The following is a 24,501-nucleotide window of genomic DNA, read 5'->3' on the forward strand; positions in this document are numbered from 1 at the left end:
CCATAGACACTACTGACAGACACCAAGCTGATGGAAAGGAGCAAACTGGTTCCAATAGAAAGTGAACACAAAAAGAGCAGTGATTTCTGGACCAGAATTTCTTTCTTAAAATGTCTTTGTGCTGTAAAATGTTTTGACCTACTGTGCTGCAGTCTGAATGATGAGAGTGTTAAAACATTAAGTTTTTAAATCTACTGTTTAAAATATCAAGAACAATCCTACAAAACATTTTAAAGATCATGAAAAACAAATAAAAACGTACATTATCAAAATGGAGGTTTTTAGACCTTATTATAAATTTACTGAGAAATGTTTTTAAAAACAAAACAAAAACTTCACCTTAAATGACTTCAGTTTTAGTTAATAAAGTAACTCTGGTAATATTTGCTTAATAAATGAAAACTTAACTAAAGTGCAGTTTATGTATCATGTAAGTTTTCTTGACCTCTGTCCTGTCCTATTTATTAGTATTACAGGTGATAAGTTACTGTTCCATGAGGGAATAAGGTTTAGTCTCACACTTACAGTCTCACTCGTACTCCAACATGCTTCACCAACATGCTGCCTGCCTTCTCTACAAGTGTCTGATAACATCTAATGCAGTTTGTTTATTTTGAACAGATGTACAACTGGATTAGACTTTTTTACTGCCTGAAGTTAAATATTCTAGTGACTCAAATCAGCACCAATTATATTGTTATTTTATATATTTGCTCCAAACCAAATGATATATTTTTTCCAATTGTGTGAGAGATATTTCAGCTGTACAGGAAGTCCTCCAGAGAATTCAGGATTCAACTTCCTGTACTTCCTGTGAGTATGTACTGCTGGACCAAGAGCTTCAATACCACACATTATGTATCCTATTGAGAGCTCTGAGTTTGTGTACATGTGTATGAAAAGATTTAAATGTGTTCAGTGTGTAGATCCATTTTTGTAAGCAGATGAAGGTCCAAACTGAACTGATGTGGTTTTGAATTGAACTGAATTTGATGAATGAGAAGTGTAATATACCTGAATAAAGTAGTAAACATTCAGTCTCTCATTTCACTGTATTATTAAAGGTGAAATATATTAACACAATTTTAACAGTTATTTTGTTGTTGTCCTTCTGCTGCTCTGTTCAGGTCTCCGGTTTGTAACCCTTATTACAGCGTAGTAGTAATAATGTACATTCATTTAGTAGTCTAACATAGTCTTAGAATTTGGACCAGATTGTTAAATTGTTAAGAGCCTGAGAATTGAATGCCAATAAAAGGAATACCACACCAGAATGACAGTTTGCATAACCTGTATTAAATTCACAGGGATGTACATACATATAAAAGGAACACATTTATGAAAAATAACAAACTAAAATAAAGTGCGCACGTAAACAAAACCCGTTTTTTCCGTTTCTTTGAGCTCAGTTCTTTCTTGGTTCCACTTTCTTGCTCTTGTTGACAAGAGTTCAGTTTCTATCGTTGGGGCCCTTTTTTGTAGTTTGTGTTAGGGTTCGTCCTACCAACAAGGAGATGAAGAAGATGATCCTAGAGACCAGTATTAAGTCAGAATCACAAACACGGTTGGCTCGCCACCCAGACACCTGGACTGGGAATCTATGAATCTCTGGCAAATGTCTGGAACATGTTGATCTGTACCATTCCGTGGAAAGGATCTCTGCACTATGTTTCCAACTCTCTACAAAAACCTAAAAATAAGGCCAAATCATTTCTCTCAATTACCATTAGGTGAATAAATGGACTGCTACAAAATACAATGAAGTCATATTTCAGCATACCTACAGTATAATGCAATATAAAAATTGTGTTTTTACACAATTATGTGTTGTGTACTTGTGTTGTACAACAGCTCTTATGTTTCTTCTCAGGCATCAAATCTATATGAATTTCCCTCTAGTGTCAAAAGTACATTTACATCAAAAATTGCATCATTCATATAAGACACACATTTCAAATTCAAGTTTTATGAAACCTTAGTAACATCAACAGTATGAAGACTAAACTGCATGAACAGGGTTCCCACTCTTTTTCAGAGATCATTTTCCAGGACTTTTCCAGGACATTTCAAATTTAGGAAAAAAAAGACAAGGATCACAGATTCACAGCCTGAAGTACTGTATATCATATTACTAGAAAATACATTTATTATTGTTTTCGTAGTTAATAAATCCATTTTAAATCTATTCTATATAAATCTATTTTAGCCTACACTGGTAAAAATGATGTGTTGGATATACTTAAAATATGTATGCACCATTTTTGCATCACACTTTCCCTCTCATCACTCACTCATTTCCTACCGCTTATCCGAACTTCTCGGGTCACGGGGAGCCTGTGCCTATCTCAGGCATCATCGGGCATCAAGGCAGGATACACCCTGGACGGAGTGCCAACCCATCGAAGGGCACACACACACACTCTCTCATTCACTCACACACTCACACACTATGGACAATTTTCCAGAGATGCCAATCAACCTACCATGCATGTCTTTGGACCGGGGGAGGAAACCGGAGTACCCGGAGGTAACCCCCGAGGCACGGGGAGAACATGCAAACTCCACACACAAGGCGGAGGCGGGAATCGAACCCACAACCCTGGAGGTGTGAGGCGAACGTGCTAACCACTAAGCCACCGTGCCCCCTAAGTAAGTTAAGTAAACCCAATTTGGAAAAAAATTACTTAAAATTAACAAGAAAACCGTTTTTATATGTACTTAAATTTTTGGGTACACACAACATTATTTAAAAATATATGTAACATGATAGAATCTACTAAGTAATTGCAAGTTAAGTTAACTTAAAATTTGAGCTCATTTATGTTAAAAAAAAAAAGACAATTAATTGAGTTGAACTAATGTAAAATTTTAACTTATTGTAGATTATCAGCTATTGGTCTGCATACTGCACTGCTGCTTGGATGGGTTAAACACAGAGCACAAATTCCTAGTATGGGTCACCATATGTCACTTCACTAAAATAAATTACACATGCAAATCACACAAAATAAAGCATTTCACTTTTTTTTTTGAAACAGGCTGCAATACTATGGTGAAGCCTAAAACCACACATCATGAATGTACAACAAATGTGTCACATTGACAAATGAAAGTTCACTTCCAACAGGACACTTCCTTCATGCTGCCCCCTTTGCAACACTTTCTTGCTCTGAACTAGAAGGAGAAAAAAACAGTTTTATATTTAGTATGAAAAGGCAAGACATTGCAGTGTCTTAGTAATATAGACCTTTTCAGTAAAAGATTGTGTATATGCTAAAAAGACCTAATATTACATGGACCAGGGTGGGAACAGCTTCGTCCGAATTATCTTAATGCAAACGTGCCAACACGATGCATGGTCATATTCCTCTGAAATAAACAAATTAACCACTAGAACATTCATTCGATGCTTTTAGCAGTCACACAGTCGCGTGCACACTCGTTCCTCCTTTCATACAATAACTTACTTGTACAAACTATACTTTCATAAGTATTTAAGTATTTAATGTCAAAAACTCAAAATCAGATATTTTGCTTAGTTTATAGAAAGTTAAGCTTACCCCTTTCCACTGTCTTCACATGTGCATCACCAGATGGATCCAGTTTTTTCCAGATTTGCATATCACGTGGCTCAGTCATATACTTAAAATATTATGTTATTACTTAATTTTGATGCAATTTTAATACTAGTTGACGTGACATGTTTTTTTTCATTATATTTAGGCATACACTTAGGTTCACCTTGTAACTTATATATTTATGTTACAGACACTATATATGCTAAGTAGAGGTTGGAAAGTTAAAATTTGTTATTTGTGTTTAGTTTATTTATTTTAATATATATACATAAGTAATGGTTATTCAGCCAACGAATCGTTTTTTTACAGTGTACTCTCTTCACATGTCTTGTAGGCCTCACTCACTCACTCATTTCCTACCGCTTTTATCCGAACTTCTCGGGTCACGGGGAGCCTGTGCCTATCTCAGGCGTCATCGGGCATCAAGGCAGGATACACCCTGGACGGAGTGCACGCCTTCTATATATATATTTTTTAAAGGCGCATTTCGACAGGAAGTGCTTTTCAATTAATATTTTCCCGATTACATTAATTTGAATTCACTGAATATTCTCTCCATTTCGGATTAGATAAATATAATGCTTAAGATTTATTTAAGTGCAATGGGTAGATTTTATTCCAAACATTTTTTTTAAATTTAATTAAATATTTGCCTCAAAATCAAAAACACAATTATATTGAATACATTTTAACGAAAAACATTAATTCAAATCTTCAGTCTTTATTTTAGCTGCTTCAGAACATTTAGCCTTGATAGACAGAACACCCAATATTGTTTTTTCACAGGTGCATGGAATAAGTGAGAATGGACAAATTCGTTTGATGGCCCATTAACAACTCATCAAGTTAGTAGTATAATATAATATTCAGGTCATAACCAAGTTATGGTCTCTTTAATGTTATGTTTTCTAAATGAAGTACATTCACACTATTTTGTTGGAGGAGTGGTCCTAAACTATAAAATAAGAGAAACCGCTCACTGTAGTTATTCACTCACTGTAGTTATTCGCCATTGTTTCAACAAACATGGAGGCGAAGATATTTTACCCCAAGGCTGCTGCAATGAAAGCTACCAATAAACGAAAGGTAAGAAGTTTTTGTATTTGTGCGTCCTAATATTAACCAATTTAGACTTGCTGTATTGTACTTTCGGTTTGTGTTGTACTGTACTTGTGTCTTAACCATACCGTACATTTCTCCACAGAAGTCTGAAAAGGAGAATGAACCTTGCCAATCTTCATTAAAAAAAAAACCCAACTTGTAAATGTAGCCTGCTTGGATATTATGTTTTATAACAACATTGTTTGTAGGTGATATATATAATATATATATTTTTGATGGATGAATGTATTGTTATGGCCCTTTAAGTTGCACCCTTTGCTCAAGCATATTTAATTGATGTCTTAAGCCCATTGGTTTAGGGCCGGGTCTGTTAATTTTGATACATGTGATTGGAGGGGGCGGGTCTTTGTCGTGAGGGGATTGACGACGAAAGAGCGAGTCGGACATGTTGTTTTTTTGTATTGTAGAGACACGCGGTGGTGTCGCTCGTTAAAAGTATCTTCCGAGGTTTTTTTTGTTTGTTTGTTTCTTTACACCATTTAATACTGTCAGTGTGGCAGGATACAGTGTTTCATAGACACTTTAAAATAAATAGTGACTTTCGTGGAGCTATTTTTTCTGTTTTTTGTCTGGAGCATATTGCCAAAGTTTGCCGCGGATTATAGGTGTTGTTCCCGAACTTTCTTTTGCCACTGAGGGAAAATACGTTCGTTCGTGGATCACAAAGGCTATTTCCGTGCAACCTAAGTGCATTATAATTTTATTCTTTTTTTTTACCCTGTATTCGAGACTGCAAAGTGACTAAGTTTTTTTCCCGTTCTATTGATTGAAAGAAGGGGCGAGGTAGTCTATCGTCTGCCACGTTTTTTTCTTTTCTCTATGTTTTACTAAGTTGGTCATGACCATAACCTGTTTGAGTGAGAGGTATTAGTAAAGTTCAAGTTAGTAGACCCATTACTGATTCTAATTAGTTTGTTAAAGAATAAAGTGATAATTATTGCTTTATTCATTTTTTTGTCATGTGCTTTATTCACAAATGACTAAGTATGGTCATGTTGCATTGCTAATTTTCTGTTTAAATCCCTAAATATATACTGTGATTTGTGACTTGCCTGAGTTGTTTTTGAATCTAGTTCACGAACCCAGAGTGCTCTTATCATAAAGGGTGGGATAGGAGTGCTACATAAAGAAATCGGTATGCATTTTTTTTATTGTTACTGTAACGAGTAATGGTACTGTATAGCCCACATCTGCATTTGATTAAGCTATTGATTTTTGCTGGTTTACAGGCTGCACTGATCCAACGCGGAAGCCCTGCTGTCAACATCTCTGAACAACAGCTTTCAGCCTTGACATGAAGGGTTGTGGATTTGGAGGCAAAAGTTGGTTTGTTGGAGGCAGGTTCGAATGAGAGGTCTCATCCGCCGACCACAGATAAATCTACGGCTACAGACAGTCCAACCGCTGATAAATCTATGGATACAGACAGTCCAGTTGATCTTCCAACTACGGAGGTACCTCGGACCGAATGTCAACAGGCGACCCAAATCTATCAGTCTGGTCATGGGGAATTTAGTTTCACCAATGGACATTTGGATATTGACAGTTTCGGTTTCCCATCGACCGTTTCCACACCGTGTATTGACCGCACTCGTCCAGCAGACATAACGGAGGACTCCGCTTACGTATACCACCAACTGCCGATGCTCTATTCACCTGTTCAAGAATCGTCCAACACATCACAGCAATGTCCCTCAATGTCATCATTTTGTTTGAGGCTGCCTGAAACACCGATTCAAACAAACGATTAAAATTTTCACTCGCATAATTCTGTTCAAAGGTCTCTCACGGGTGTAGTTCTTCAAGATGTGCCTTTAAATCACGTGTCCCTGGAGGTCGGGGAAAAAACTTTGTGGATTCAGCAGGATCAGACGGTACACCCAGAGCAGATCGTTTTGCTGCTGGTTTATTTAAAAGGTTAATTTCCCTTAACATTTCTCATGACTGGGTCGGTTCTGTGAACTATGATGGTTCAAAGGGAAAAAACACTCTGCCCTTGAATGTACGTCAAGCCATTTCCGATGCTGTTGCTAGGAAATTCCACACCTCCTTGTGTGACTGGAAGCTTGTAAGAGACAGGATTAACGAGCCTCTCAAAAAGAAGCAATTAAGTTTTCTACTTGTTTAAAATGCTGTGAATATTTTTTTGAATAGTAAACGGTTGGGTCAATAAAAATGTTTTATAACATTGTAGTTTGTGAATCATTCAGAAAAAAATGTTAAAGCTAATTTTATGAAAATACTTGTATTTAAAAATGTAATTGATCGAGTTAAATAGACACATGCAAAGAAATCATCTTTGCACCAATAAATCATTCAATAACAAATTGAATAACATGGTTTAGGCTTGTTAAGTACAAATTTACAGAACATCGATCAATACAGAACACATCATTGTCTTGACACTAGATTTATTTTCTTGTGCGTGTCCCGAGGTGTGATTCCCCCTGTTGAGATTTTCACAGTTCTTCAGCCCTGCTTTTGTTATGCAAACACCCCAATCACCTGTGAGACCTGTAAATCTAGTGTTAAAAAAAAGGAAGGTGTCATAACTTGGGTTTCCTTCCACATATTTAATTTGCCTGAAATTTACCAGAATTGTTCCAAATTATGAACTTTGCAAATTCATTTAGTCTATTTTCATTGAACTATGTGTTCATAAAATAAATACTTTCCTCCTCAAGTCCTCCCGAGTAAATTTGACTTGGCCACATTTCGTGCGGCATAAATGCACACGCATACAATTTTGTAATATTTGGTATAATAAACCTCATTAATATGCAAAATGCCTCATTTTCTAGTAAAAAATAAAGAAATTTTGAATTATTTTCACTCTAGAGGCACAAAAGTTAATGCACAATTACAGGCTGGTATATTTCAAAGCCAGGAGATTGTTTTGAAACCATTTTGACCATTTTTAATGTATTATACATTATAATAAATTATTAGAAATAATAAATATAATAACTTTCCCGCTTTTAACACAGCAGTGTGTTAATGAAATTAAAATTAGCCAGTATTTGTGCATCTGTAAATGTACAAAACGAATGCAATACAGAACGCAATGCAAATAAATGATTTTAGAGATATTTCAATAAAAAATCTCTAAATTGATTAACTTAATAAAATCTCTTAATGTCAATTATGTTATGCCTAACTTGAACTGTGATTTCCTTTATATTTTATATTGCTATTATTTGAGTAAAATTTTTAAATATAAATTAATAATATAAACATATTATACAATCTTAAAAATCCTTTGAGTGTTTAACCCGCTGGAGTCTGATTTGCCACCGGCGCCCAAACGTGCTTTTTTTTCAGATGCCAGCAAAAAGAGCTTAACTGCTCTGTCATATTTGGTCAAACATGTCAACGTAATACATCATTTAAATCTGTAAAGGGCCTACTTTCATCTGTGTATGCTCACTATATAAACTATGTAGGTTTTATTGTTTTTGTTGCACTCCTTTTTTTTATACTGTACATACTGTAATGTATTGTTTTATTGTTACACAATTCCCTTTTAACGCTGTCCTTGCTAATGTGTGTTTTAAATAATCCACAAAGGAAACACATTCTTTCTTGTAGTACTGTACGGTCTTCTCACTCAGATCCTGGCTCAGTGATCCACAGCTCATTGTGTAATCCACAGCTTATGGTATTACACATATTATGGTAGCCCAGTTTATGCTGAATACATTGTAATAAGTCTTTTGTCAATAATATATTTGAAAGCAACTAAAAAGAACCAAATGTAAGAGCATGTCAAAATCTCTCAAGGGACCCAAAACAATCTCAGACTCCAGAGGGTTAAGAGAAACAGGGTTCTTATGTGCCACCTGGTGGATATTCTGTGAAGCGGAACACATTAAGGTGATTGCTAAGATAGCCCCCCCAACAGACTTGCAGAATGCCGCGGCATACTGCGGCACTAATTGGTGAATGCCGCGGGAGAAGACGTGCTTTCTTAAAAGCCACATCTGTAGGTCTATTTGATCTCGGATCGTGTTCTCACCACAAACGAACCGTACCAGAGTTTGTTTGAAAGCGTACCGAGACCACCTCTTCAAGGAGGTCTCGGTACGCTTGTTTGGTGCGCACCAGAGTTCGATTGCTGCATTTACACCTGCCGAAACGAACCGCACCAAATGAGCAATGGAACTCTGGTACGATTCAACCGAACTAAACAAGGCAGGTGTGAAAGCACCCATAATGTGTTCATTATAATAAAGTGAAGAGTTTAACTTCAGAAGCCCTGTGTGTGTATCTGGTGTTTTTCTAATTTCATAGTTAAGTAATAGCCATAAAGTGTATGTTGTTTTTAAGACTTCTGGAGAGAACAACATATTACTTCAGGCTGTGAATCGGTGATCCTTGTCTTTTTTTTTTTCTAAATTTGAAATGTCCTGGAAAAGTCCTGGAAAATGATCTCCGAAACACGTTACAATCCTTCACGCTCTCAGAGATCACAAAACTCAGAACTTCTGGTAGTTCCCAGAATATCTAAGTCTACTAAAGGTGGTAGAGAGTTTTCTTATTTAGCTCCCAAACTTTGGAATAGTCTTCCTGATAGTGTTTGGGGCCCAGACACACTTTCCCAGTGTGACACTCACAAAATAAGTTTTGTTGAATTTATTATTTTTGTTTCCTTTCCTTCTATTGCAATGGTATTTGATTTTATTATTTATTTAATAGAATACTAATGAGAGATCACGAAAAAAAACACTATGATGTACTTCATCAAGTGGACACAGGGTGGCGACAATTAGCGGTGCAGATCATAATCCGTGTTACTGGAGAATGAGCAACAGTTGTCCTGCGTCGCTGATTTCTCAGGAATATTTCTGATATTTTCAGGTTAGTTACACACCTTTTATGTGACTACAGATGTTTATCAGCTAATATGAATCTCCAGTGATGTGTATTCTGTAAGTAAAAGTATGTCACGCATGTAGACAGTTGAAATTTAACGGTACGCAGTGACGAAAATGGCAGCCAATGTTTATTTTATTTGTTAATTTTGGCTCCGAAGCACTTGTGGGTTATTTCAGTGTGTGTGGAAAACAGCTATGCGTGTAGTGCAATGTTAAAAGTGTAAAAGGTTCATTTGAATGTACAACATAACACCAGTTATGGCTGCGGCGTTGTTTATTATTAACACGTTAGTTATAATGATACAGGTTCAGATCATAGAACTGGGCGCCAAGTTATGAGACATATGTGTATTATTGAAGTTTGGGTTCTTATACAGTAAATGTAATACAGTTTAACTGCAAATGGAATTTATTCTGTTGTATAAAGTGAACACTTACAAAATGGAGTTATTACAAAAATACTCTTTTGGATAAAAGGACAAAGATGTAAAGTGTTTAAAGGAAAAAGGGTAAACATGATTGATGTTAGACCAAAAATGGGATTTAAAGAGAAAATGTTTGTTTTTGGTTCATACAAATGTTTGAGTTAATGTTTGTAAAATGTGTGGGGATGCATTTATGTGAAAGTAGACCTTTTGAAGAATATAAGGCAATTGTTATCCAAATGTGGATATAACCTGTGCTTCAATACAAAGCAGACAAAAATAACAGAAAATGATTCATGATTGCAGATGCAAAGTTAAAATGAAATTGAAAATAAATATAATCCGTGTTACTGGAGAATGAGCAACCGTTGGCTGCGTCGCTGATTTCTCAGGAATATTTCTGATATTTTCAGTTTCAGGATTATCTATATATCTGCTAGTTGGGACCTAGCAGGGACCGGCTACACCTGTTTAAATGTAGATTAAAAACTCATCTCTTCTAGTCAGGCGTACACATAATACATCCCATAAAATTGTAAACTAATACATCAAACCAAATGCACATTATCATCTAGTACTTGCTAATATTATGAACAGCAGCTACATTAATCCCTCTCCACTGCTTCTCTCTTTCTACCCATCCCGAGGCATCCGGAAATTTGTACCAGCTCCGATTGTCTTCCGTGTCATGAAAATCATGGGCCTGCACTGAGATGAAGGCGACTCTGTGACGATCCTGAGGCATCTAGAGATCTACCAGCTCCAGTTAGACTCTGTTACACTAAAGAGGAGATGTGAACTCCATGTGGTCTTTTAGGACAACAACCTCCTCATCACTACAACATTTATCAGACAGTATATATATAATCACACCCCCAGTGTCACCCAGATGAGGATGAGGTTATATAATCACACCCCCAGTGACACCCAGATGTCACACCCCCAGAGGTTATATAATCACACCCCCAGTGTCACCCAGATGAGGATGAGGTTATATAATCACACCCCCAGTGTCACCCAGATGAGGATGAGGTTCCCCTTTGAGTCTGGTTCCTCTCAAGGTTTCTTCCTTTACTATCTAAGGGAGTTTTTCCTCCCCACATTCACCTGAGTCACCTCAGACTTGCTTATTGGGGATAAATACATACACATTTACACATATCTAATATTAATCTTGTATTTTGTATTATATTAATCTTTATATTATTCTTTATAACCTTTTGTTTGTTGATCTCTGTATGATCTCATTTAATAATATAGTTTATATGATAATATAATGTTTTAACATAATAGGAACAACAACATTTCAGTCTATTTCCCATTCATGTTGTGAACACTAAAGGGTTAAAAGAGAAAGTGAAAGTAAACTGCAGCAGAATAACGGACTCGCCCTTAATGCGACAACGGAATTTATTTACATTCTACAGACAACAGCGCACAGAGTGAATGTTATACATCATCAGGTGAGAAAACTGATGTTTTATTTCTTTGTCCAGATGTTTAGTTTTTTTAATCTTTCACTTTAATACGCACATACATGATTAGGATTTTTTGATTGATTTTTTTAAATTATTTTTTGTGAAACATTTAAAACATCTGACAAAAAATCTTTAAACCCTTTTTTCGACAAAAATATTGAATTGGTCAGAAATGCATTTGATGGTTAGTGCTGATGCTATCATTTGTAATGCATGCAATCTGAGGTCTTGCGCTACAAGGAAACAAAAAACTTCTTCTTATATTTCAGAAATCAATAACTGGTTTCTTGTAAACCCTCCAGCAGGTGCTGCACAGGAAGAGGAAGCAAATGCAGTCTGATGGGTCCTGAGCACACGTTCGTGAGATCGAGGCTAAAAATCTCTTCTAAGCTTTAACACGTCTTGTTTTTTTGTCAAATAATTTTAAAGCCAAAAGGTAAGAAAACCAATATACACACATCTGTAAATATAATGCTAATATTCTCATATTCTCACATATTCTTCTTGTGTAATTTCACTCCATGATTATAATTAAGATTAAAAAAAAAACTTATTTAGATTTTACATAACTGTCATTGAAACCGTTTGCTCTGGTATATTCTTGTTCTGCTTATGTACACATTAAAATGTTTCAAAATAATATTCATTAATTTTACATGAGTAACAATTTATTAAAATATAATAAAATGAAGCCTGAGCCTCATTAAGCTAAAATGTCTGTGTACTAAGCAGTAGTGTCACTTTAATTGGAAATAGCTGTGCCTTTCATTTTAAAAGCATTTACTGAAAGACAAATCTGTATCACTTACAGCTTGCGTTTAAACAATAAAAAAACCCCACAATGGGTAAATCTAATGTGAGCTACAAATGCACACAGATAATTTGCCTTATATCCACCAATCTATACACCAATTTATCATTATCAAAGTGTGAGGTGAGTCCTGATCTGCAAACTGAAACCAAGACTCATGTGATTATATTTAACTGGATTCATTTTTGTTAATCAGTAAACATCAGTTCATGTTTAGACAAAACAAACATGACATTTGTAGCTCCGAAGTGAATTGGGGCAATTTTGAGACTGTGATAAAACTGGTTTAATATACAACATTTATGAGGTTTGATGAGTTCAGTCATTTTATCCTCTCCTAATGAATTCCTAACAGGATTAAGACTGAAGTAGATGTTTGACTTTCTGAGAGAATGTCAGGGGAGTGTCAGGAAATCCCAACTACTGAAATGAGTCTACCAGAGGGACAATTTAATAATGAAAGGTAAGTCAACTAGATCTATTTACTACTTAACTTACAGTCAGTTACCGTTACAGTATAAGCAGAATAGTAAACCACCAATTCCTCTCACACATATTTAAAACTGACACCTAAAACAAAAGCCTTCCAAAACTACTATGTTAAAAATGCATATATATAAAGGACAATGTTTGTGAGAGGGGAATGCAAGGTACAGTAAAATACAATAAATACACACAACATTGTGCGTACTGTCCTGTTTATGTGATATTTCTCTCAACTTGTTAGTGGAACAGAGAAAAGGCCAGAATCTCCTGTATCCTCTGATATCCCAAGCTTTAAGGATGAACAATCAAAACCACTCCTCAAGCAATGTAAGGGTGGAACATCCTCTCAGGAAAGGTATTTATTTATTTTCCTCTTGTACAACATCATCTAATCTTCAGACAGTTTATCACACTGGAAGTTTTAACCTTATTCAAATGTGGTTTGTAAATGATCCTACAATTAACCAACTTTTTGGACATTGGTTTATTGCTCATACCTTTATACCTTTTGGTCTATTGAGACCTTTATAATATAACCAGAAATGACAGACACACAAAATGGTTACCACTAAAAGTCTTGGTACATTGTAAAACAAGCAATGTATACATGTATATATACAAAACTGTACAATGGCATGACTTCAGGGCAGGCCAAGGCAAAAATAATAAAGTGTCTAATTTTTTTTTAGCTTAGTTCCCAGAAAGAAAAGCAGCAAAATATACAGAATATAACTTACCAAACTCCAATTGTACAAAATAGAGAAAAAAGAACCCACCCCCAAAATAAATGGCAGCTACACCCTTACTGCTGGTGAACTGAGTGAACACATGGTGACAGGTTTAAGCCATTCACATCCAGTTAGAGTCTAATGTAAAAAAGTCAATAAACAGACAGCAGATATAACAATGGACCATAAATTCATGATATAAACAATAATATATAACCAGTTAAAATTACAGGGTCATCACCATGGCATAGCTCACCATGTGACATTTTCCTGAGTGTAAGGGAAGTGCAGGATAATTTATGTAGTTTTATAAAAGGAACAACTTAGTACTGGGACTTGCCTTGCCTTGTGACTTTTGCCTTTGGACAACCTGTGTAATTCAGTTATAGGGTAATATCCAAACCTGTTCCATCTCATATTCAGTTTGATACAGGTTTCACAGGTTAGGTTGGTAACACAGTATGCACTCTTGGTTAGTTCTCTAAACCTCTTAACAGAAAATAACAATACAATGTAGCAAAAATGCAACAGACAAAATAAAAATAAACAAAAGAAACATAATAATAATAATAATTATAATAATAATAATAATAATAATAATAATAATAATAATAATAATAATAATAATAATAATGTTCTTTATTAAATGTTGTCTACTACTGTAATCACCATAATGAGAATGATCATTACAGCTCTTCCTGATGCCAACAATCATTCATTGTTTTTGTGAATAATTATGGTTTATTACATACAATTGCAAAATCATACGTTTTTCTAATCTTTAAAACTGAGGAAAGACTAAATTCTCCTTTATCCAGCCAAGTCTCCTTTAAGAGTGACCAGTCTAAGCTACTCTCAGTCAACTTTGAAGATGAAACAGGCTCTCAAGAAAGGTATTGTTATTGGTCTTCCTATTTGCTCATAATAATTTTATCCTCAGACATCTTTATAAACAAACTATTATAAAAGAATTGCTAATCTAATTGTAGCAATATGTGAAAAGGTTCAGTTTTGTAGTTTTGCGTTTAATATTTTGTCCTGTAAGGGAGTTGTGATTTTAAGACTAGATGTGCTTAATGGCCAGTTTGGACATTGAACAAAAGCCATTTTTCTTGTTGATGGTGACCGGAAATAAATGAAAATATACTGGCATAGATGGAGCAGCAAAGCAGGGGGCTGTGACACCAAGGTGAATTCTGACTATTCTATCCAGCAGTAATTTCTGTGCTGTGTGAAATGTTGTCCTTCTTGACTCCCAGGCAAGCTCCTCTATACCGTCACAAAAAACAAATTTGTACAGAGGACCAGGTAAACTATGCACTCCTTTCCAGGTTGGGACCCAGCCAGTCCCAAATCTTATTGTAACAGAATATACACCTGCTAATCCGTATATAAAATGACCTGCTACCACAGGATTTGGGAGAACTGTAGGACTGTAGAAACAGAACACTTATCCAGCCTCATAGACCAAACACATGCCAAAGCTTTACCTTTAAACATCTCCAGGTATGCTTAGAGGTAGGATGCAAGAGCATCATCTAAAATATATATATATATATATATATTACACACACACACAGAGAGTACACAGGTGTAAAAAAGTGTTTGCCCCCTTCATGATTTTAATGTTTCAGATCATCATAGAAATTTAAATATTTGTCAAATATAACAAGTAAACAACCTGCAGTTGTACATGGCCCTGTGTGAAAAAGTATTTGCCCCTAAAACTAATAACTGGTCGGTCCGCCCTTTGCAGCAACAACTGCAATCAAGCGTTTGTGATAACTTGCAATGAGTCAGTTACAGCGCTGTGGAGGATTCTTGGTCCTCTCATCTTTGTAGTATTGTTGTAATTCAGCCACATTGGAGGGGTTTCGAGCATGAACCATGGTTAAGGTCCTGCTACAGCATCTCAATAGGATTCTGGTCAGGACTTTGGCTCGGCCACTCCAAAGTCTTCATTTTTTTTCTTCAGCCACTTAGAGGTGGACTTGCTGGTGTGTTTTGGATCATTGTCCTGCAGCAGAACCCAAGTTCACTTCAGCTTGAGGTCACAAACAGATGGCCTCACATTTTCCTTCAGGATATTTTGGTAGACCGCAGAATTCATGGTTCCATTTATCACAGAAAGTCTTCCAGGTCCTGAAGCAGCAAACCAGCCCCAGACCATCACACTAAACTCACAATATTTTACCGTTGCTATGAGGTTCTTTTTCTGACATGCAGTGTTCCTTTTACACCAGATGTAATGGGACACAAAACTTCCAAAAAGTTTTGTCTCGTCAGTCCACAGAGTATTTTCCCAAAAGTCTTGGGGATCATCAGATGTTTTCTGATTTTGGAACTCTGCCATGCAGGACATTTTTGCCCAGTCTCTGTCTTATGGTGGAGTCATGAACACCGACCTTAACTGAGGCAAGTGAGACCTGCAGTTCTTTGGATGTTGTTGTGGGGTCTTTTGTGGCATCTTGGATGAGTCATCGCTGCTCTTGGGGTAATTTTATTCGGCTGGCCACTCCTAGGAAGGTTCACTACTGTTCCGTGTTTTTGCCATTTGTGTATAACAGCTCTCACTGTGGTTCACTGGAGTTTCAAAGCTTTAGAAATTGCTTTATAACTTTATATATGTGCTTTATATATAATTTCTTTGGATCTTGGCATGATTTGTAGCTTTTGAGGATCTTTTTTTTTCTTCTTTGGATTTATTGGCTGGTCGCATACCTTTATGGTGCATACCGCCACCACCTGTGCTGGAGTGTGAAGTGACTTCAGTCTAGAAGTATGTCAAAAGATGTTTATATTTTATTTCTAAGACCTCTATGCTTAATGAATTTTAAAACTAACCTTACAATGTTTCCAGTTCCAAATTTTATGTTTAATAGGTTATCGATAGTAAATACTTTGCAGCCTATTCCCTGTAGCTCTCTTATTAACTTATTCCTTTCCAGATCATACTTGGGGCAGAAAACCAGCACATGTTCAACTGTTTCCTTTACTTGGCATAATTCACATAATCTCGTAACGTGTTTCCCTATGATATAAAGTGTAGAATTGAGTTTAGTATGTCCCATCCTTAGTCTTGATAAAATAACCTGATCCTCTCTACTTAAGTTTAGTGTCACATTACTTTGTCTTACGGTTTTATGTATATTATATAAATGCCTTCCCATTTTACACTCATTCCAATTCATTTGCCATTTCTGATTACAAGCTTAGTTGATGATACTTTTAATTATTGTTCAGATTTGCCTTAATCTATACAAAATATGATCAGAAATATATAAATATCAGATCTAGCTGTTTGATAAGTTAGTAGGCTTATAAGTGATGCCATAGAATCTGAACAAATCACAACTTTGTTTGGCATCACCTCTCCCACCCAACTACGTGCCATCTGAATTGCCACCAGTTCAGCAGTATATATTGAGGTCCCATCAGTTAATCTCCCATATTTTCCTATTTTAAATTCAGGAACATTTCCAGTACGACCTACTGTATCTCTGGGTTTCTTGATCCTTCTGTGTATATTGTGAGAAATCAAAAATAAACTGCTCTAATATATTCAATTGTATAGTTCTTAATATCAATATTTCCTTTTTTTAACACTCTCATGAATTAGTAAATCAACTTCCGTTTGGCTAAAAAACCACGGGAGTATTGGGGAAATAGTTGCCATTAATGAGAAAGATATGTCATCAAGCGACATTCCTGAAGCCCACTCCTTTGCTTTCCAAGCAAAACCATTTCCTGTTAAGCTTATAGTCTCCCAACTCCCCTCAGTAATTGCTTTAGTACTTTGTTCATGTTTATGCCCTTGTAAACTTATCCAGTAAGTAACAGCTAATTTTTGGCGTCTTAATTCTAATGGGTACTCTCCTGTTTCCACTTTTATTGCAGATTGGAGTTGTTTTAATTGCTCCTGTAATACATCCCAATGCTCGTGCCTGAATTAAGTCTAACCGTTTAAGCATAATTTCTGGTGTAGATCCATATATAATGCATCCATAATCCAAAACGGATCTTAAGAGAGTACAATATATGTTGATCATAGATTGTTTATCAGTTCCCCATTTCTGGCCTACTATACTGTACATCTCATTAAATTCAGTACTTTGCTTCATTTCACTTCAATATATTTTACATGAATTTTCCATGTTAATTTGGAGTCAAACCATAAACCTAAATATTTAAAATTTGATACTCTTTCTAGTGGCTGTTTTATATAAATAAAGTTTAATTTTTCTGCAATCCTCTTTTTAGTAAAAAACTTACAACACGTTTTGGATATAGAAAATCTAAATCCCCATTTCAATGACCAATTCTCTACAATCTCAATTGCTTCTTGAATTTTTTCCACTATATATTTTACGTTTCTTCCCCCTTCCACATTGCTCCATCATCTGCATACAAAGCTGTTTTAAACCCTGGATGAATTCATTCAAATACATCATTAATCATTATGTTAAATAATAAAGGACTAATGGCACTTCCCTTTGATGTTCCATTTTCTACCTTCACCATCTCAGAAACTGTATTTCCTACCTTGACTTGTATTGATCGTCCGAATAAGAAACTAAAAACCCAATTATAAAATCTTCCTTCAATTCCCATTCTTTGCAACTTTAACAGCAATCCTTCTCCCCACATCATATCCTATGCTTTTTCGATGTCAAAGTATACTGCCACTAATACCTCTTTCATTGCTAGTGCCTTTTTGACATCAGTTCTAGTCTAATTAGTGTATCTAGGGTGGATCTACCTGGTCGAAAACAATACTGATAAGGAGCCATTAATCCTTTGCTTTCCAGTTCATAATATAGTCGATTAACAATCATTTTTCCATTACTTTACAGAGGTAAGACGTCAGAGCTATCGGCCTATAATTCCCTGCTACTGTAGCATCTTTCCCTGGTTTGTGAATCGGGATTACAATTGCTTGTTTACATGATAGCGGTAATTGTCCTTCCCTCCAAATTTTGTTAAAAAGATCTAATATTACCTTAAGTATTACATCATCCATTTGTTTAATCATAGTCTAGCAGATTCTATCTTTCCCAGGAGCAGTACTTCAAACCCTCATTAAGACTCTTTTAAGTTCCCACAAATTAAAAGCAGCATCCAAAGCTGTTGTACTATTCCATCCATCCATCCATCCATCCATCCATCCATCCATCTTCTACCGCTTATCCGGGGCCGGGTCACGGGGGCAGCAGTCTAAGCAGGGATGCCCAGACTTCCCTCTCCCCAGACACTTCCTCCAGCTCTTCCGGGGGAATACCGAGGCGTTCCCAGGCCAGCCGAGAGACTTAGTACCTCCAGCGTGTCCTAGGTCTTCCCCGGGGCCTCCTCCCGGTTGGACATGCCCGGAACACCTCCCCAGGGAGGCGTCCAGGAGGCATCCGAAACAGATGCCCGAGCCACCTCAGCTGACTCCTCTCGATGTGGAGGAGCAGTGGCTCTACTCTGAGCTCCTCCCGAGTGACCGAGCTCCTCACCCTATCTCTAAGGGAGTGCCCAGCCACCCTGCGGAGGAAGCTCATTTCGGCCGCCTGTATCCAGGCTCTCGTCCTTTCAGTCATGACCCAAAGCTCATGACCATAGGTGAGGGTAGGAACGTAGATCGACCGGTAAATGGAGAGCTTCGCCTTGTGGCTCAGCTCTTTCTTCACCACAACAGATCGGTATATCGACCGCATCACTGCCGAAGATACACCAATCCGCCTGTTGATCTCCCGCTCCATCCTTCCCTCACTCCTGAACGAGACCCCAAGATACTTAAACTCCTCCACTTGAGGCAGGAGCTCTCCACCAACCTGAAGGGGGCAAGCCACCCTTTTCCGACTGAGAACCATGGCCTCGGACTTGGAGGTGCTGATTCTCATCCCTGCCGCTTCACACTCGGCTGCAAACCGTCCCAGTGCACGCTGAAGATCCTGGTTTGAGGAAGCCAGCAGGACAACATCATCTGCAAAAAGCAAAAACGAAATCCTGTGGTCCCCAAACCGGACTCCCTCCGGCCCCATACTGCGCCTAGAAATCCTGTCCATATAAGTAATGAACAGGACCGGTGACAAAGGGCAGCCCTGCCGGAGTCTAACATGCACCGGGAACAAGTCTGACTTACTGCCGGCAATGCGAACCAAACTCCTGCTCCGGTCATATAGGGACCGGACAGCCCTTAACAGAGGGCCCCGGACCCCATACTCCCAGAGCACCCCCCACAGGTCACCACAAGGGACACAGTCGAAAGCCTTCTCCAGATCCACAAAACACATGTGAACTGGTTGGGCAAACTCCCATAAACCCTCCAGCAACCTGGCGAGGGTATAGAGATGTTCCAGTGTTCCACGACCGAGACGAAACCCGCATTGTTCCTCCTGAATCCAAGGTTCGACTATCATCTCTCCAGTACCCTGGCATAGACTTTTCCAAGGAGGCTGAGGAGTGTGATCCCCCTATAGTTGGAACACACCCTCCGGTCCCCCTTCTTAAACAGAGGGACCACCACCCCAGTCTGCCAGTATAGAGGCACTGTCCCCAACCTCCACGTGATGTTGCAGAGGCATGTCAACCAAGACAGCCCCACAACATCCAGAGACTTGAGGTACTCAGGGCGGATCTCATCGACCCCCGGTGCCTTGCCACTGAGGAGTTTCTCAACTACCTCAGTGACCTCAGCTTGGGGAATCGATGAGTCCACAACTGAGCCCCCACCCTCTGCTTCCTCAGTGGAAGACATGTCGGTGGGGTTGAGGAGAACCTCGAAGTATTCCTTCCACCGTCCGAGGATGTCCCCAGTCGAAGTCAGCAGATTCCCACTCCCACTGCAAACAGTGTGAGCAGGGCACTGCTTCCCCCTCCTGAGGCACCAGACGGTTTGCCAGAATTTCTTCGAGGCCAACCGATAGTCCTTCTCCATGGCCTCACCGAACTCCTCCCAGACCCAAGTTTTTACCTCCGTAACCACCTGTGCTGAAGCTCGCTTGGCCCTTCGGTACCTATCAGCTGCCTCCGGAGTCCCCCGAGCCAAACAGGCTCGATAGGACTCCTTCTTCAGCTTGACGGCATCCCTTACCTCCGGGGTCCACCACCGGGTTCGGGGATTGCCACCACGACAGGCACCAGAGACCTTACGGCCACAGCTCTGAGCAGCCGTGTCAACAATGGAGGCGGAGAACATGGTCCACTCGGACTCAATGTCTCCAACCTCCCTCGGGATCTGGTTGAAGCTCTGCCGGAGGTGGGAGTTGCTGGCTCCAGTGCGGGGCCCCGGTTGCGCCTTACAGGGTGACGTCACGGACCTTGGTTTAACTTTACTCATAAGGGTTTTTTGAACCGCTCTTTGTCTGGCCTGTCACCCACGACCTGTTTGCCTTGGGAGACCTTACCAGGGGCAAAAAGCCCCAGACAACATAGCTCCTAGGATCAATCAGGCACGCAAACCCCTCCACCACAATAAGGTGGCGGTTCAAGGAGGGGTACTATTCCCTTTTTTATTAAAAATATCTCGATTTTGCTTTAATATTTCTTCTCTCCGTCTCTTATAATTTATTCCTAGGTTATCTAAGCTGCGTGCCTTTTGAAAGATGGAAGCAAACATTTCCACTTTATCTTCTTGGGTCACTGCTGTTTTCCCTTCATCTACTAGTACTGGTATACTCTGAGTTCTATAAACCCCAACCATTTTTTTGAGGACACCCCATACCTCTCCTATTTGGGTTTCCCTTCCTATTGTGGAGCAGAATGATTGCCAATACTTCCTTTTAGCTTGCTCTACTATCTAATAATTAGCTTTATTAGAGAGCCCGTTTCTTCTGTTAACTAATTAAAGTTATAGGTATTAAGGTTTTCCTAAGCTCTCTAAAAGGCCTTATTTGTATCTTTAACAGCTTTAGTGCATTCATCATTCCACCATGGATCAATTTTCAATCTTACTTTACCTTCTGATTTAGGAATGGATTCTTCAGCGGCGTTTATAATAATTGTAATTAATTGGTCAGAACACAAATCTATATTATCATCTAAGCTATAATTCATCATTCTATCAATGCATAACCTGTATAATTTATCCCAATCTGCTTTATCAAATCTCCATCTATTTGGCATTGTTTCATTTTGCTGATAAATTTCCAGTCCCACATTGCATAAAATTGGAAAGTGATCACTTCCCAGTTTAGATTGCTCTACTTCTTCCCAATTACATTCTAAAGCTATAGTTCCAGAGACGATTGTTATCAATAAATGACATCAAAGAGTCCCTTATATTGAATCTAGTACCCTTCCCGTTATTTAAACACACTAAACCATATTCCTCCATAAACTCTTCTACTACCCTACAATTATTATCTGTGCAAGTACTACCCCAAAGTGAATTATGTGCATTAAAATCCCCACACCATATCAAATTTTCCCCAACTTTGATTCTTATCATATTTAGATCATCTAAAGTTAACTGATTACAAGTATTATGAAAGTTTACCACCTTCAGTCCCCCTTCCTGAGCCCACACCTCTACAACAACACATTCCCCTAGGACATCTATTATTATTTCTCTATAAGTCACCCCATCTTTAACAAATATCCCACATCCTCCCCATTTGTTCCAATTCTATCCTTTCTAACCAATTTGTAGCCAGGAGTACTAAAGTTTAACTGTGGATGAAGCCAGGTCTCCTGAATGCATATAATGTCTGGTAAAACCGCTAGCTGGTAAACAAATCTTTTAAGTTCTTGCACATTCACAATCAAACTTCTAGCATTCCACTGTAATATTTTCATATCTTACTTTTACTTCTCTGACTACCAAAGGATCATCCTTCCCTACTGTTTCTTCAGTTTGTTCAAGTATCGTTTGAATCTGTTCCACTGACACTTCAGTAATACCAAAATGTCGAGCCGCTGCAGATAGTTCTTTTGTCTGTTTGGGCGGAACAATTAATGACTTCAGCTATAAATGCTACAAAATTAATTTTGTTTACCACAAGCAAGTTTCCATCCTCAATACATTTGTGACTGCAGGTGTCTTTAGACTGAGTTATGATATTTTCCCTCAGGTTTCCATTTATCGCTTGTACTTGCTTGACTGCTTGAGCATATGATACATTCTGTACTGTTTTGAGTTTTATTGCTTCCATTGCTTGCTTTTGGGCTTTACAGCCTATAAACGCTTCACTGTGTGACCCTCCACAATTACAACATTTAGGTCCCACCCCCTCTCCACTTTTTCCATAATCATGTTCTCCACCACATTTGCAACATCTTTTTTCCCCTTACAGACTGAAGCAACTTGCCCCAATCTTTGGCAATTGAAACATCTCAACGTTGGTCTAACAAATGGCCGTACCGTATAACATATATATCCACTTTACAATTAAAAGTTAGCACAACAGTGGTATTTCTCTCTTTTTTTTACCTTCTCTACTAGACAGCAGATGCTTCACTTCTGTCACCATTTCGTTCGCAATCTGTGCCTTTAAAACCTCATCAGATAAGGATACAGGTACCCCCATAATCACTCCTTTAAGATTATCAAGTTCTCCGGGAAAATATAACATTTGACTGCTTTACCTCCAAGCTCTTTGATCGTCAAGGCCATCTCTTGCTGCTTTTTGTCAACACAAAAAAGGAGGACATGATTGTTTGACAGATACCTTGCTGAGTTAATATTTCCAATTGAATTTTTTGATTATTTTTGTAAGTTTCATTGGGTTGTTGATGTTTTCGGCTGTTACAGAAAATGCAACCAGTACTTTGTATTCTACCTCAGTTTTCCTTACTTTGTTTATTCCTACTCTAGTATTGTTGTCATCTGACTCAGAATCTCTATTCTTCCTTTTGTTTGATAAGTCCGTAATCTGTGACCATTCCTAGGTATCAGTCACTGAAGAATCATCTTCATCATCCATACTACCTGCTTCCATCCTCTCCAGTCTCAGCACAGTTGATGCTACCCGCTTTTGCGTGTTTTACCGTCTACTTCAATTTGTCAGTCAGGTCTTATTTAAGTGATTTCTTGATTTTGAACAGGTGTGGCAGTAATCAGGCCTGGGTGTGGCTAGAGAAATTGTACACAGGTGTGATAAACCACAGTTATGTTTTAACAGTAGGGGCAAACACTTTCACACAGGGCCATGTAGGTTTAGATTTTGTTTTAATAATAAAAACCTTCATTTAAAATCTGCATGTTGTGTTTATGTGTGTTATCTTTGACCTGTATTTAAATTTGTTTGATGATCTAAAACATTAAAATGTGACAAAAGTGCACAAAAATTAAAAAGTCCCAGAAGTCCTTTCCCCAGTGTTTGTCCGTTTTGGTGTTTTTTTTTTTAAATCTATCTCTGCATTTGTGTCTGCTTTTTATCTGTGAAGACACCCCCGTTTTCTGACAATGGTGGTGCTGTTTATGATCAGTAGAGAATCATCTCCTCAAATTCTCTAGATAATTACCTGTTTCTTTTGTGTGAATAAATTGAATTTATTACATAAACTGTTTTAGAATGTATTTGACTCCTTTGTACTTTTTAGTGGAACCGAGGAAAGGCCAAATTCTCCTGTATCCGGATGCATGTCCTATAAGAGTGACCACTCCAAGCCACACTCTATCAACTTTAAAGGGGGAAGAGAATCTCAGGAAAGGTACTGTTATCTTAATCTCACTCATCAATCATAATCTAAAATTCAGAGAGTTTCCCAAATTGGAATTGGTAAAGGATTTATTGTCTGAGACAGTAAATCGGATCAGTATCTCATGACTTTGTCCCAGTCTGCAAGAAAGACAGAGTTCAATGTTTATTTTGCAGCAGCACTAGAATACATATAAATAAACTGCAATACAATCCAAAATGACAAGCCACAGACAATACAATGCAAAGGTAAAGCCTCAAATCAAAGACAGTCTGAAATAGGTATTAAATATTAAATGTGTGGCAGTGAGGGGGGTTATGAAGGGTGCAACAACAATAGTTACAAAATACAAATTAGAAAGATATCAGTTTCGACT

At 37.8% G+C, this 24,501-nt stretch overlaps 2 protein-coding genes and 1 long non-coding RNA gene across 3 annotated transcripts in view; all 3 read left to right on the top strand.

The window, feature by feature from the left end:
- Positions 1–24,501, top strand: part of LOC113657299 — a 1,727,325-nt gene that overhangs the window by 1,357,022 nt on the left and 345,802 nt on the right. The window lies entirely within an intron of this gene.
- The window catches only part of LOC113638759 (protein NLRC3-like), a 266,503-nt gene that overhangs the window by 219,081 nt on the left and 22,921 nt on the right, over positions 1–24,501 (top strand). Inside the window, exon 9 of the mRNA XM_047822120.1 lies at positions 24,027–24,137. Within this exon, the coding sequence (XP_047678076.1) occupies positions 24,027–24,137 (111 nt within the window). The remainder of the gene's footprint in view (positions 1–24,026; positions 24,138–24,501) is intronic.
- LOC125146176 lies at positions 14,288–23,599 on the top strand. Its single transcript, XR_007144658.1, has 3 exons — positions 14,288–14,395; positions 22,927–23,001; positions 23,373–23,599. It is a non-coding gene; the product is annotated as an uncharacterized LOC125146176 (long non-coding RNA).

Source organism: Tachysurus fulvidraco, chromosome 13, assembly GCF_022655615.1.
Source record: "Tachysurus fulvidraco isolate hzauxx_2018 chromosome 13, HZAU_PFXX_2.0, whole genome shotgun sequence".
NCBI classification, from domain to species: domain Eukaryota; kingdom Metazoa; phylum Chordata; class Actinopteri; order Siluriformes; family Bagridae; genus Tachysurus; species Tachysurus fulvidraco.